The 12237-nt window shown below is 40.2% G+C and overlaps 1 protein-coding gene across 2 annotated transcripts in view; it reads left to right on the plus strand.

Moving 5' to 3' along the window:
• The window catches only part of FRAS1 (Fraser extracellular matrix complex subunit 1), a 407808-nt gene that overhangs the window by 361046 nt on the left and 34525 nt on the right, over positions 1 to 12237 (plus strand). For both annotated transcript variants that reach the window (XM_048211952.2, XM_026509896.4), the window contains 5 exons: positions 1561 to 1766; positions 4803 to 4959; positions 6896 to 7096; positions 8904 to 9091; positions 10279 to 10554. In XM_048211952.2, the coding sequence (XP_048067909.2) occupies positions 1561 to 1766; positions 4803 to 4959; positions 6896 to 7096; positions 8904 to 9091; positions 10279 to 10554 (1028 nt within the window). The remainder of the gene's footprint in view (positions 1 to 1560; positions 1767 to 4802; positions 4960 to 6895; positions 7097 to 8903; positions 9092 to 10278; positions 10555 to 12237) is intronic.

Below are 12237 nucleotides of genomic sequence, written 5' to 3' on the forward strand. Positions count from 1 at the left end.
TGAGCCCCATGTCAGGCTCTGTGCTCAGTGGGGTGTCTGCTTGAGTCTCTCTCTCCCTCTCCCCCTCCCCACTGCCTGTTCACACTCTCTCTCTCTCTCCAATAAATAAATAAATATTAAAAAAAAAAAAAAAAAGAAAGAATGAACCAGCAATCAACAAGATGTTGGTCTCAGAAGAGGACACGTCTTAATGCGGAGAATTATTGTAGGCACTATAGGAAGTAAGGAGAAAAAAATGATTCTTCATATTAAGAACCCTGGAGTTGGGGGCAATACAAGCCATAATGTAATAATTCCTACCAAAATATGAGTGCCTGTGATGTGCCAGATACTGTATTGAGCACCGTGCATACGTTGTTTGATTAAATTCTCTCCTTCCAACAACTCTAGGAGTTGGATAGTAATATTTCCAATTTATAAATATAAAACCCCAAGGCTCAGAAAATCTAAGTAACTTACCCTGTATCATACAGCTAATAAGTAGCAGGGTTGGGTTGGAAATTCAGGCATGCTGACTGCAAAGCCCACGTTTTTAACCACAACTTGGCTATGGTCCCTTCCTAAAGTCAAATGAGACCATGTGAGCTATAAAAGAAAAAGTGATTTTATAGCAGGAGTCACAGACTGGGGGCCCACTGGCCAAATTCAGCATGTGGATGTCTTTTGTTTGGACCAAATAGTTTGGCCTCTATGGAATTTCTTTTTACTGTTTTAACTAATTGCCTTTTAAAAATTTAGCAGATATAGGGGCGCCTGGGTGGCACAGCAGTTAAGCATCTGCCTTCGGCTCAGGGCGTGATCCCGGCGTTCCGGGATCGAGTCCCACATCAGGCTCCTCTGCTATGAGCCTGCTTCTTCCTCTCCCACTCCACCTGCTTGTGTTCCCTCTCTGTCTCTATCTCTATCAAATAAATAAATAAATAAATAAAATCTTAAAAAAAATAAAATAAAAAAATAAAAATAAATAAAAATTTAGCAGATATGACATAAAAATCCAGATTTCTGGCTTCTTATGAAAATAAGATAATCTGCCAACAAAACACTGGAGCTGAGGGGTAACCCTCTTTAAAAAGGCCTGCGCTTTCCTCTTTACCGGTATTCCCACTTTTCCCTACTGTCTCCCTGGCCCCAGGACTAATGTGAGTGGCCATTTATCATCAGGCTTACACTGCTCTTTTCCTTTTTTATAGCCAAAAAAAGTAATTTTTTTTTTTTGCATATTCAAGTCTCAATCAAATTTTTCCTTATACCTGGCCTTTTTTTTGCTTGCGTTACTTATCTGCATTTGAGATGAGGACCACACCCTGAAGCTGGGAGAAACAGGTGCAAAATTGATTTATTCTGTTTCATTAGAAGCACGCTCAACAATGGAAGCGGTTCCCTTGTCTTGAGAGCAACCATGCTTTGAAATCTGCTTACCATCTTGGACTTGCCAGCCTGTGATGACAGCCCTTAGTAGACCTTTCCTGCCAATTGGCTATTGAGGGCTGATGAGGGCTGCGGCCACCTCCCCTCTGTCTCCCACTAACAATGCCTCCATCTTTCCTTCTGCTCTCCCAGTGCCCAGCATGCAGTTTGCTAAGGATTTGCTCCTAGTGAACGAGAAGGAAGGTGTTCTGCAGGTGCCCATCATTCGGAGTGGAGACCTGAGCTATGAGTCGTCAGTGAGGTGCTATACCCAGGGCCATTCAGCTCAGGTCATGGAGGACTTTGAGGAGAGAAGAAATGCGGACTCCTCACGGATTACGTTTCTAAAAGGGGAGAAAGTAAGTGCATTCATGATGGTTGAAAGATCAGATTCTCTTTTTCTTTGATGCCTTTACTTGTCCATAATGAACTCATTTAGACAAATTCTGAACATCCTAGGAATTCTTTTACTAATTGGTACTATTCGTAATACTATCATCTGTCCCGTGTGGCTGTCTTCTTTGTATCCTACTTACAACCAAACACATATATCATTGGTTGAGCTGAGAATTTAGATGATATGTAACATTTCTGGAATTTAGCAGAATCAAATGAATGAGGCTTCTCTTAATTTGTAACTACATTAGAGATGAACACACTCCACCAATGTTACCTAGAGGAGGACCAGACAATTCTCTAATACCTGGGCCCCTGTCTCAAGGCAGCATACATTTTAGTATAGAACCAATAGGATAGGACCAAATAGGCAGACATAGGGCAGATTCAAGCCAGGAGAGTGTTCTCCGCTTAGCAATTACATAGAAAGTGATGCGTGTGGGCACAGGAACTCCTGAGAAACGCAGGTCAGTAAGTATGGCGACTTTAAAATCAAAGCCTGCAACTTTAGTGTATGTATACTGAATGAGAATCACATTTCCCCATTTTTGAATTTCAGTTTCAGTTGATTGAGTCACTTGTACCCCCTTGGTTCAAAACACATAGTCCCCTTAGTCATTTCAAGGCCCTTCTCTTAATTTGTTTTGTTTTATGCCTATTCTCCAGCCATATTTCATTCCCCACCCCAGAACTTATCAATCTGCTGTGTTTAACGTATATGTCCTAATTTGTATTTGTTCTTTAAAAATGCTGGTTGTTTTGTATGCAAATTTGAATTTATAAAACTAGTGTGTTACATCTTCTCCAGACTCTTACTGTTTAATCAGTAATATTTTTTAATATTTGTCCACCTCATTCATGTGTACATCTAGTCTGTTGCTGAGATAGTGCATAATATTTCATGATGGGTAGTTAGCACATTTAACCATCCACTCTTAGTAGTAGACAGTGAGGAACCTCAGAGGTAGCACCCGGTCACCTCCTAACACTCTCCCACCACAACTAGTGCCGCCGTGCACGTCCTCGTACGTGTCCACTTACAGACCGGAGTGGGAATTTCTTTGGATATACACTCGGCAGCAAAACTGCTGGACCAAAGTCCACGTATGTGCTTAACTTGAAAATATAGTGTCAGAACACTTTCCAGAAAGTCACTAGCAGTGGCACAAAGGTTGCTATAACCCTATATCCTCTCCAACATGTAGCATTACTCATCTTTTGAATTTTTGCTAATCTACTATGTATAAAGTTATATCTCATTTTAATTTGCATATTTCCAATTACTACTAGTGTATATGCTTGTTAGCTTATTGGGTTTCCTCTTGTGTAAGTTAATTATTTTCATCCTTTGTTCCTTATTATTGTACTACTGTCTTTTTCTTACTGATTTGCAGTCTTTCTTGTATATTCTAAATATTAATTCCCTGCCGGTTGTAGACGTTTTCGATATTGTAAACACATTTTTCCATTCTGTCACTCATCTATTACCTTTGATCACATGTTCTTAGTTGAACAGATGTTTCAATTCTGGTGTAGTCAAACATCTCAGGTGTTTGCCCTATGATGAGTCCTTTTGAAGTTTAGCGTTCGAAGATCTTACCCATCCCAAGTCACTGCAGATTCTCCCTCTGTTCATCTTTACTACCAAAAAAAAAAAAAAAAAAAAGTGATAGCTTCCTTCTTCAAGACTCTTGGTCTTTTGTGCATTCATGACTCATAGAAGCCCTGTCTTAGTTATATGTTTTATGGGAATTTTACTGGTGGCAGGTTGAAACATGTGCTTAAAAACATACACAAATACTACAGATACAATCTTCAGCTTTGAGTCTACATGTCTGTATTTGTCTTAAGTTCAAAAGAGGATTCTCTGCTTATCCAAGAGACAGTTTATAATTTAATAAAATTACAAAGAAAATACAGTCTAATCATCTATATGTTACCCACATGACAACCTATCATTCTTCGTAAGCACACTTTGGAATCTTCATTTTCTCTGGCTTTAAGCAGTTTGTCTTTGAAACTTGTCATTCACTAGAATGTCCTTTTTAAAAAGATATCCCAAAGAGTCACTACTAAATTCATGTTTTCTATCAAGAAAAAAAAAGGGACGTTCTTCAGGGGCTTAAAACCTGGTTAGCAAGCTACCTATAAACATTCCCAGGATGTTCTCCTTCCATTTAGTGTGACTCCAGAAGTATGAGAGTAGAACTTCTCTATACCCACAGATCCTTTGCAATACAGTAGTAGAGTGGATTTAAAATGGTTCAACTAAAAATAATCCCACTTCACATGACATGACTCTACTGTTGAAGCTACTGCGTCATCTAAAATGTTTTGGCCTTATTTTATGTTTTTTTGAGAGTACAGTCCTCAGTAGAGAATAATCAGTGTAGGAAGCACGTGGTTTCTTTCTGTCAAACAGGGATTTAGACTTGTGTTCTCAGACTTCCAGAACTCAGCAGTGTTCAGATGAGACACCATCTGGCGGCATATTTGAGAGTTCTGCAACATTGAAAGGTATCTTCAGCCTAACAAGGAGCCTTTCTGAGTTCCTTCTAAAACTCTTCAGTTTTTACCAAGGGAATGGACCATTGTTTAGGTGTCTCTAGGAAGCCCCATCCATCTGTTAACCCCCATCATCAGAAATTTACCTTTCATAATGTGTACGTATGCATTGGTCTGATCAGGGAACGTGCACAAATTTCTTACGGGTGCGTTGGAGTGGGTTGTTTCATTGATCTTGTTTTTCATAATCCATGACCAATCATTCCGAGTGGTTTGGAATGTTCTAATACAAGGCTCTGCACATAGGTATGTCCCCGTCAGGCATGAACTGTTAGATTTAAACATTCTATTTTACAAATGAAATGGTTTGGATCCTTTTGAATTTGTGTTGACTCTTTGATGCTGCAAAGCAGAAAAATCATTTTCTAAGAAAAGCAAGAAAGTTACTGATTTTTCAGTGCAAATTTTAATCTATTTTATGACACCGGCTCTAGATGAAGAACTGCACTGTCTCTATCCATGATGACTCCATGTTTGAGCCTGAGGAGCAATTCAGGGTCTACCTCGGCCATCCTCTTGGAAACCACTGGAGTGGAGCCAGAATTGGGAAGAATAACATGGCCACCATCACCATATCCAATGATGAAGATGGTAACAGAAGATACTGTCTTTACTCTTTGGTTGATAAAACATGAACTGATGTTTTACTAATAATGTAATTATAGGTGTTTTTTAAAATGAAAATGCTATAAAAGTGCCTGCTGATAACAATCTCAGACTATTTATATAAACCGTTGGCAGCAAGTGATGATCCTGTACAGAGTTCCAGTACGTTTATAGATGTGCTTAATCTCATTATTCCTGCCGTATTGCCAAGAGATAAGGAATGAGTGTGGTTACAAGCTAGGACAGAGACGCTAGGGAGGAGAGAGAATAAAACCTATGAAAGTCGCTGCACTTCAGGAGCCAGATTGGAAATACAATCAGAATCAGTTGAATCCAATGAACTAATTTAAACACTGCCACCTTCCCAGAAAAGTCTAATTTCTCAGTTTTCTTCTAATTGATTTGGCCTATTAACCTCCCAAATCTTAAATTCTTTAGTCAGGTGTCAGCAAAGAATGACCCAGGCACTAGGGAAAACAAAACCAAATCTGTTTCAAATTGGGACACACTTCTTTTATTCAAATAGATATTTTAATGAGTGAATGGATAATATTACAAATAGTAATCGCTGTTTTTATGTTACTGTAGACCGAGAACCACGCTAAGCATATTATATTATCTTATCTCATTTAATCCTGACACTAACCCCTTGAGGCAGGTGTTATAATCCCCATATTATTGGTGAAAAATTGAGCCTCAGCAAATTTATATAATTTATGCCGTTACATAGCTGTAAGCAGCAAAACTGGTTTTAACCCTTATTTTATCAGATTCTAGAATCTATGTGAGAGTTACTGAGACTCTCGGAGTTTCTGACATAAAATCGGGCACTAACTTGGACATTGGGTAAAATAAGAAAAGCCAGCCTTGAAGCTGAATCAGTCCTTTACCCAAGGACTCAAAAGGTTCAGATCCTAAACTGTACCTCTCCTGGTCACACAGAAACCCAATGATTGAGGTTCAGAGAGGTAATAAGTGGCTCTCCAAAGTTCCAAAGAGCATTCATTAAAAACTACAAAGTCCAAGGAAGCTTATCTTCTACAATTAGGAAGAATTTATTTTCTGAGAGGGAAAGAGGGAAATGAACAGAGACTCTAGAAATTTCCACAAAATATCATAGCATATTAGAAATGGTATAAAATTTGTAATCGCTCTCAATTTTTCCATTTTTTTCCTCAATCTATCCACCACTACCACCTCACCTTTCCCTATGAGAATATAATGGAGAAGAAGGCACAATTTGAAATTTTTGTAAAAACCAACATATTAATCACTTCATAGCAAAGTGAATAGTACCTCAAACCAGATTGTGTTAGGAAGTCTTGTGTTCTTCATTAAAACTACTCATTTTTAACTAAATAACCTGTGAGAAGTTAGGAAAATATATGGACGGGAGACGTGAGGGCTCTGGGAAGAAGGACCCAGGAGATCAGAGACGGGAGATGGACTTGGAAAGTTTAGGTAGTATATAAATGAGATAAATTTTAAAGCTCAGAAATTCATATCTCATAAATGAAAAAGAGTTGATTCATGCAATTGGTCAATAAGTATTTATCAAGGGCTTACTCTGTCTCAGTCCCTTGATAAAGTGTGTGAATTTAAAATCATTTTGTGAGCTGTAATGCCCAGATGGAAATGTGGACATCATGCATTTCAAAATGCTTAAAAATATTTCCCCTACTATTGTTTTTAATAAGAAACCTGTGAGAAACAGCTCCCGAAGAATCATAAATAAGTGCCTTTTCCAAAGCTTCGCTGAGGGGTTAAAAACAGATTGATTTTTATGACTGCGAGCCATTTTTCCTTTGTATTGCTTACTAATGTGGAAAAGTCCCTCCTGTCTTTATAAGGTGTTTTCCGGGGAGTGGGAATCTTTGTGCTTTTCTAGCTCACCCTTGTTTTTCTAATCCTGTTTCCTTAGCCCCTACCATTGAGTTTGAAGAAGCTGCATACCAAGTCCGGGAACCCTCGGGGCCAGACGCTGTAGCCCTCCTGAACATCAAGGTGATCCGCCGGGGGGATCAGAACAGGACATCCAAGATTCGCTGCAGCACGCGGGATGGGTCTGCCCAGTCCGGGGTGGATTACTACCCAAAGAGCAGAGTCTTGAAGTTCAGTCCCGGTAATTGAACGCTAATCCCAATCTGTGGGTTTTGCTTAATAGAGAGGCAAATATCTTGTATTTGAAGAAAGGAATGAGCAGAAAAATAAAAGAGGAAAACAGTAGTACTTACTAGGCATGAAGTACTTACTAAGCACACATTTGATACTACAGGAATCTTTAAAATTCTTAATTAGTAAAAATAGCATTGAGAAAGAACAAAAGTAGGTCCCTTACTTCAGAACATCCTTGGCATTTGGGCTCCTTTAAAAGGATTTTTGGTTGTTGTTAGCCTATGCTTTAGATGAGTCATAGATGCATTTGATTTTAAAAGAATAAACATTGACTACCACCATTCAATAAAATATGGGTACAAATCACCGTCCTGGGCCCTTCAAGGATTACCAAAATCCAGAAGGCACAGTCTGTGTGTTCCTGTGGTTTAACATCTGCTAGGAGACAAGATACCCTGTTATGAGGTTTCCAAAAAAGGTTTATCCTAGAGGGAACTATGGAGATGAGTCAGGGAAGAGGGAAAGGTGGGACTCAGGTCACAGCTTTCTGTTTAACTATCTTACATAGTAATTTAATGGGAGAAATGAGACGGAGAAGGACTTGAATTATATGCTAGATTTTTTCACAGAACTTTCTGGAGCACTATAAGGTAAAAAGACTGGTGTAAATCCTGGCACCATTTGTGACATAGCCAGAAGTGGGCAACAGTGGTAGGCCTTTCCAGAGACGTTTTGGCAAGTGGGGGGAGGAAGTGACTCCCTCAGAAATGAGAGGGGAAGGATCTCTGATGTCTCTCATTACACTGGAGTTTTAAAGGGCTTTTGGCTCCATCCCATGTGCATCTGGTTAGTGTTTGCTGGAAGGGTAGATGCCCTTTCTCCACCTCCACACAAGGACTGTTCTTCCATGTGTCTTTACTTTTTCCTGTTCTTTTTTCTTTTCTTTTTTTTTTTTTAAGATTTTTATTTATTTATTTGACAGAGATAGAGACAGCCAGTAAGAGAGGGAACACAAGCAGGGGGAGTGGGAGAGGAAGAAGCAGGCTCATAGCAGAGGAGCCTGATGTGGGGCTCGATCCCACAACGCCGGGATCATGCCCTGAGCCGAAGGCAGATGCTTAACCGCTGTGCCACCCAGCCGCCCCTACTTTTTCCTTTTCTGCGTAAGGATCTGGAAAAAAGATGGGTCTTGGAAGTAACCCAGCCCAGGTGTTTGTAGGAGAGGAAGAAGGGAACCTTAACTACCACCAGGAATATCTGTACCCCCAGAGAATTATTTTACAGAAAAGGAAGGCTGTTCCTAAGGTTCTAATCCTCTTCCTTCCAGGCTGCCAAACCCTTACACTATTGTCTTTGCGGGGATGGCCTGGTAGGAAGCCTTTGAGATCCTGGTTCTCAGGGCAGCTCTGAGTGGTGTCTGTGTGTGCAGGCACTCACGGCCATGCAGGAGCTCATGCCTAAGTGCAAGGGAAAGAAAAATTAAGCAAAAAAACTCATAACCAGGGTGGAGTGTATTTTGGATCATAGATTTTTATTACTACCAGCTAGTGTCAGGCAGGGGCCATTAATCCTCATATGGTGTTGAATAGTAAATCTGCAAAACTGAGCCTCTACCACAGGTGGAATTTGGTCTATAAAATAGATTTCTCACTGGAGATAGGACTAAAGTGATTAGCAGCCACTGTATTTATAGAAAACCTCTAAAAGAAAAGGGTGTATTTTAACATGAAATCTCAGCAGTGCCAACCCGCACTGTCTGAGGTAGGTCACCTAATGAGAACCTTTGCTCTCTTTCTGTTCTGTCCTTGGTGAAGGTGTGGATCATATCTTTTTTAAAGTCGAGATCCTATCCAATGAAGACCGGGAATGGCATGAATCTTTCTCCCTAGTCCTTGGCCCAGATGACCCAGTGGAAGCAGTTCTTGGCGATGTGACCACTGCCACAGTGACAATTCTAGACCAGGAGGCAGCAGGCAGTCTCATATTGCCAGCACCACCCATCGTGAGTTGTTTGACCCAAAGGGATCTCTGCTTTTCTGTCCTAGTGACTAGTAGATGATAACTTGAGAGAAGTAGACCTTCTGGTGCTGTTCTTCTTCATTCTTCTAACACAGTGGTTCTCAACCAAGAGCCATCCTGTCCTTTCCTTCCCGAATCCCCTCCCCGTGCCACCACCTGCAGGGGACATTTGGCAATGTCTGGTGACATTTTTGGTTGTCACAACTGTCACAGCAAGTGCTCTTAGCATCTAGTGAGTAGAAGGCAGGGACGCTGCTGAACGACCTGCAATGCACAGGACAGCCCCAACAACAAAGAATTATTTGGCACAAATGTCAGTAGTGCTGAGGATTAGAAACCCTCTTCTACTTAAGAGTAAGTCCAAACCATGTTGATACCTTAGTCTGATAAACATGGGAAGTATAATACAATTGATCTTCTCATTTCTTTAGTGGGACCTAGAAGAAGGGAAAAAAAAATAATGCTACCCCATATCTATTACCCTCCGTATTTGCCACATGCATTGAGCTAAGTATTTGCAGAAGTGTAGTACCCAGTTTCCCAATTTGGGGATGTATAGAATGAATGTCCTGACTTTACAATTAGGAGGAAAATGCCTGGAGGTTGCCAAGGGAAATTTAACCCATAATAATGAAGCAGTCAGAATAAGTCTTCTAACCTCCCCTGGCTAGTCTCATATAGTAGAAGGATCATTCCAAAATGTGTCTCTTATTCGACCATGGAAGAAATACGCTACTTTTATTTACTTTTGTTTTGCCAAATATCTACTGCATACCATTAATAATTTAATCAACTTTATTTATTTTATTTTTTCTTAATGCAACTTTAAACTAGTAACTGTTATTCATGATATAGCTTTGGTTAAGTGTGCATAAAAATATAAGTATTATTTACATGAGTGCTAGAGCTCTGGTTTAGGAATAAGATTGACAAGATACTAAAGCTTTCAGCTCAGGCAGACGGAGGATCTTCTTCACCACTAAAGATCTGTAGTATCTTTCAGGGATGCCTCACAAAGCACTATGAAAACTTCCGTTATATATTTTTTTCATTATATTTTAAAGAATCCCTCGCAGTTAAAGGATCTCGTGGATCTCTAGGGAGGGGAGCCTTAGTTCTCTGAGCCTCCCAGCACCCAGCCCAGGCTGAAGCTTTGTTGCTCCTTTGCAGGTTGTCACACTTGCTGACTATGACCACGTAGAAGAAGTTACCAAGGAAGGAGTCAAGAAATCCCCCTCCCCAGGCTACCCACTGGTTTGCGTTACCCCCTGTGACTCCCATTTCCCCAAGTACGCCATCATGAAGGAGCGTTGCAGCGAGGCTGGCATCAATCAAACATCTGTGCAGTTCAGCTGGGAGGTGGCCACCCCCACTGATGGCAACGGGGCCCGGTCGCCCTTTGAGACCATCACTGACAACACGCCATTCACCAGCGTCAACCACATGGTAGGTCTAGGGGTCTGGGTCCGGTTGGTTAGGGAGAAAACTGGTATTTCTCTTTGTCACTCCAACTCTGTCAAATTCCTTAAGGCTCTTGTGTGGCATTTGAAATAAAATAAACAAATAAGCAGGTACACACAGTATATACACAGGTATTTTTATTCTTATATATAAGGTAATACAGTGCTGTAGAAAGAGATCCAAGCTAGTAATCAGACAACCTGTTTACTAATCTTGATTCTGCCTACTTTTAACTATGTGATGTTAAGAGGTTAGGGAGCTGAGTCTCTGTTTCCTGATCTGCAAAATAATACCTTTTCCACTTAGCTACTTCACAAATCGTTGACAAATCAGATATAAAACTGATCTCTAAACAGTAAAGTAAGTCAAAGATTCCAAGTAGGTACAATTAATGATGACTTTTTTTCACATCTCTTCAATCGTTCAACACATAGTAGGATATAAACCCCTTAAGGACATGGACCACGTTGTATAGCCTAACGTGCCAGCACATTGAGGGCACATAGTAGGGATGGTGCAGTGATTAAACAAAGGATAGAGTGTTTCTCCAGTGATCGGCGTTATACAGAATTGCAGGAGGACATGAGAAGAAGTTCACTGTGCAGTTGCTGTCCTCAAACAGTTGAGACATCAGACCAACACCTCTGCCACCATCACAGAGCAGTGAATAGTGAACGATTTCCCAACCTTAAGAAACAGGGCACTGTGGTGACGCTCAGCACACCGGGGACATCGTTCTCCTCAGGGAGAGAGCTGAAAGCAGTGGAGAGCCTCAGCTCAGCATCTGGCACATAGTAAGCCCTTGGCAGTTTTTTATTACAATTAGTGCACTTAATAGTTTTGGACATCAGAGATTTCTTTCAGACTGAATTTCTCTAGATTTTTTCCTATCCAATCTCAGTTTGTTCTCACTTTAATAAGTGCTTCCCGTAGATGGGATCATGGTGGAGGGCAGGCACAGCTGGATGGGAGGGCTGTGGGTAAAGCAAAGTCACTCATAACCATTGTTTTTTGCACAGCTTATTCAGAAAAGCCAAAAGATCAATTCTTTGGCAACATGACCTAGTTCAAATTTAAACTATCTGATAAAATTTAAAAACTTAAATGATAAGACTTAACAGCTTCCTGTTTCCTAAGTATCTAATTCTCTTTTCAAAAAACCATGAAGGCAGTTCAGTCTGATTTGGGCCAAATAGACATTTTTAACGGGCACCAAGTTGGTGTTTCAGTTTCTCTTCTTGCCGTGACGTGGTGACTAACACTTTCATCCCAGTTCCCTTTGCTCTATCTTTGTTTCTTCAATTATTTATTTAATACCATTGTATTGTGTGCATCTTTATAAGATGCCTCAAATCCCTTCTGAACTAAGTCCATGTGTAAATAAATAAATAAAGCGTTGGTAGCTAATTAAAAAAATTTTAATGGAAAAATCCTCTTTAATTTTTAATGGACTTCAGTGAAAATTGTTTTCACGGGTAGAATTTATAAGTTTGTATGATTGCTTTGTGGGAGGTCTATGGCGCACAGAACTACTAATTAATTTTTCTTCTTATGTACTTCCCTTTGTGTATGCACACATTATCTTAAGAGTTGTGGTGACCCGTGTTGCCTCTGCATAGTTTGAGTGAAGCATTCTTATGGCTTCTGTATGTCTGAGAACATGAAAGA

The sequence above is a fragment of the Ursus arctos genome, unplaced genomic scaffold (assembly GCF_023065955.2).
Source record: "Ursus arctos isolate Adak ecotype North America unplaced genomic scaffold, UrsArc2.0 scaffold_9, whole genome shotgun sequence".
In the NCBI taxonomy this organism is placed as follows: Eukaryota; Metazoa; Chordata; class Mammalia; order Carnivora; family Ursidae; genus Ursus; species Ursus arctos.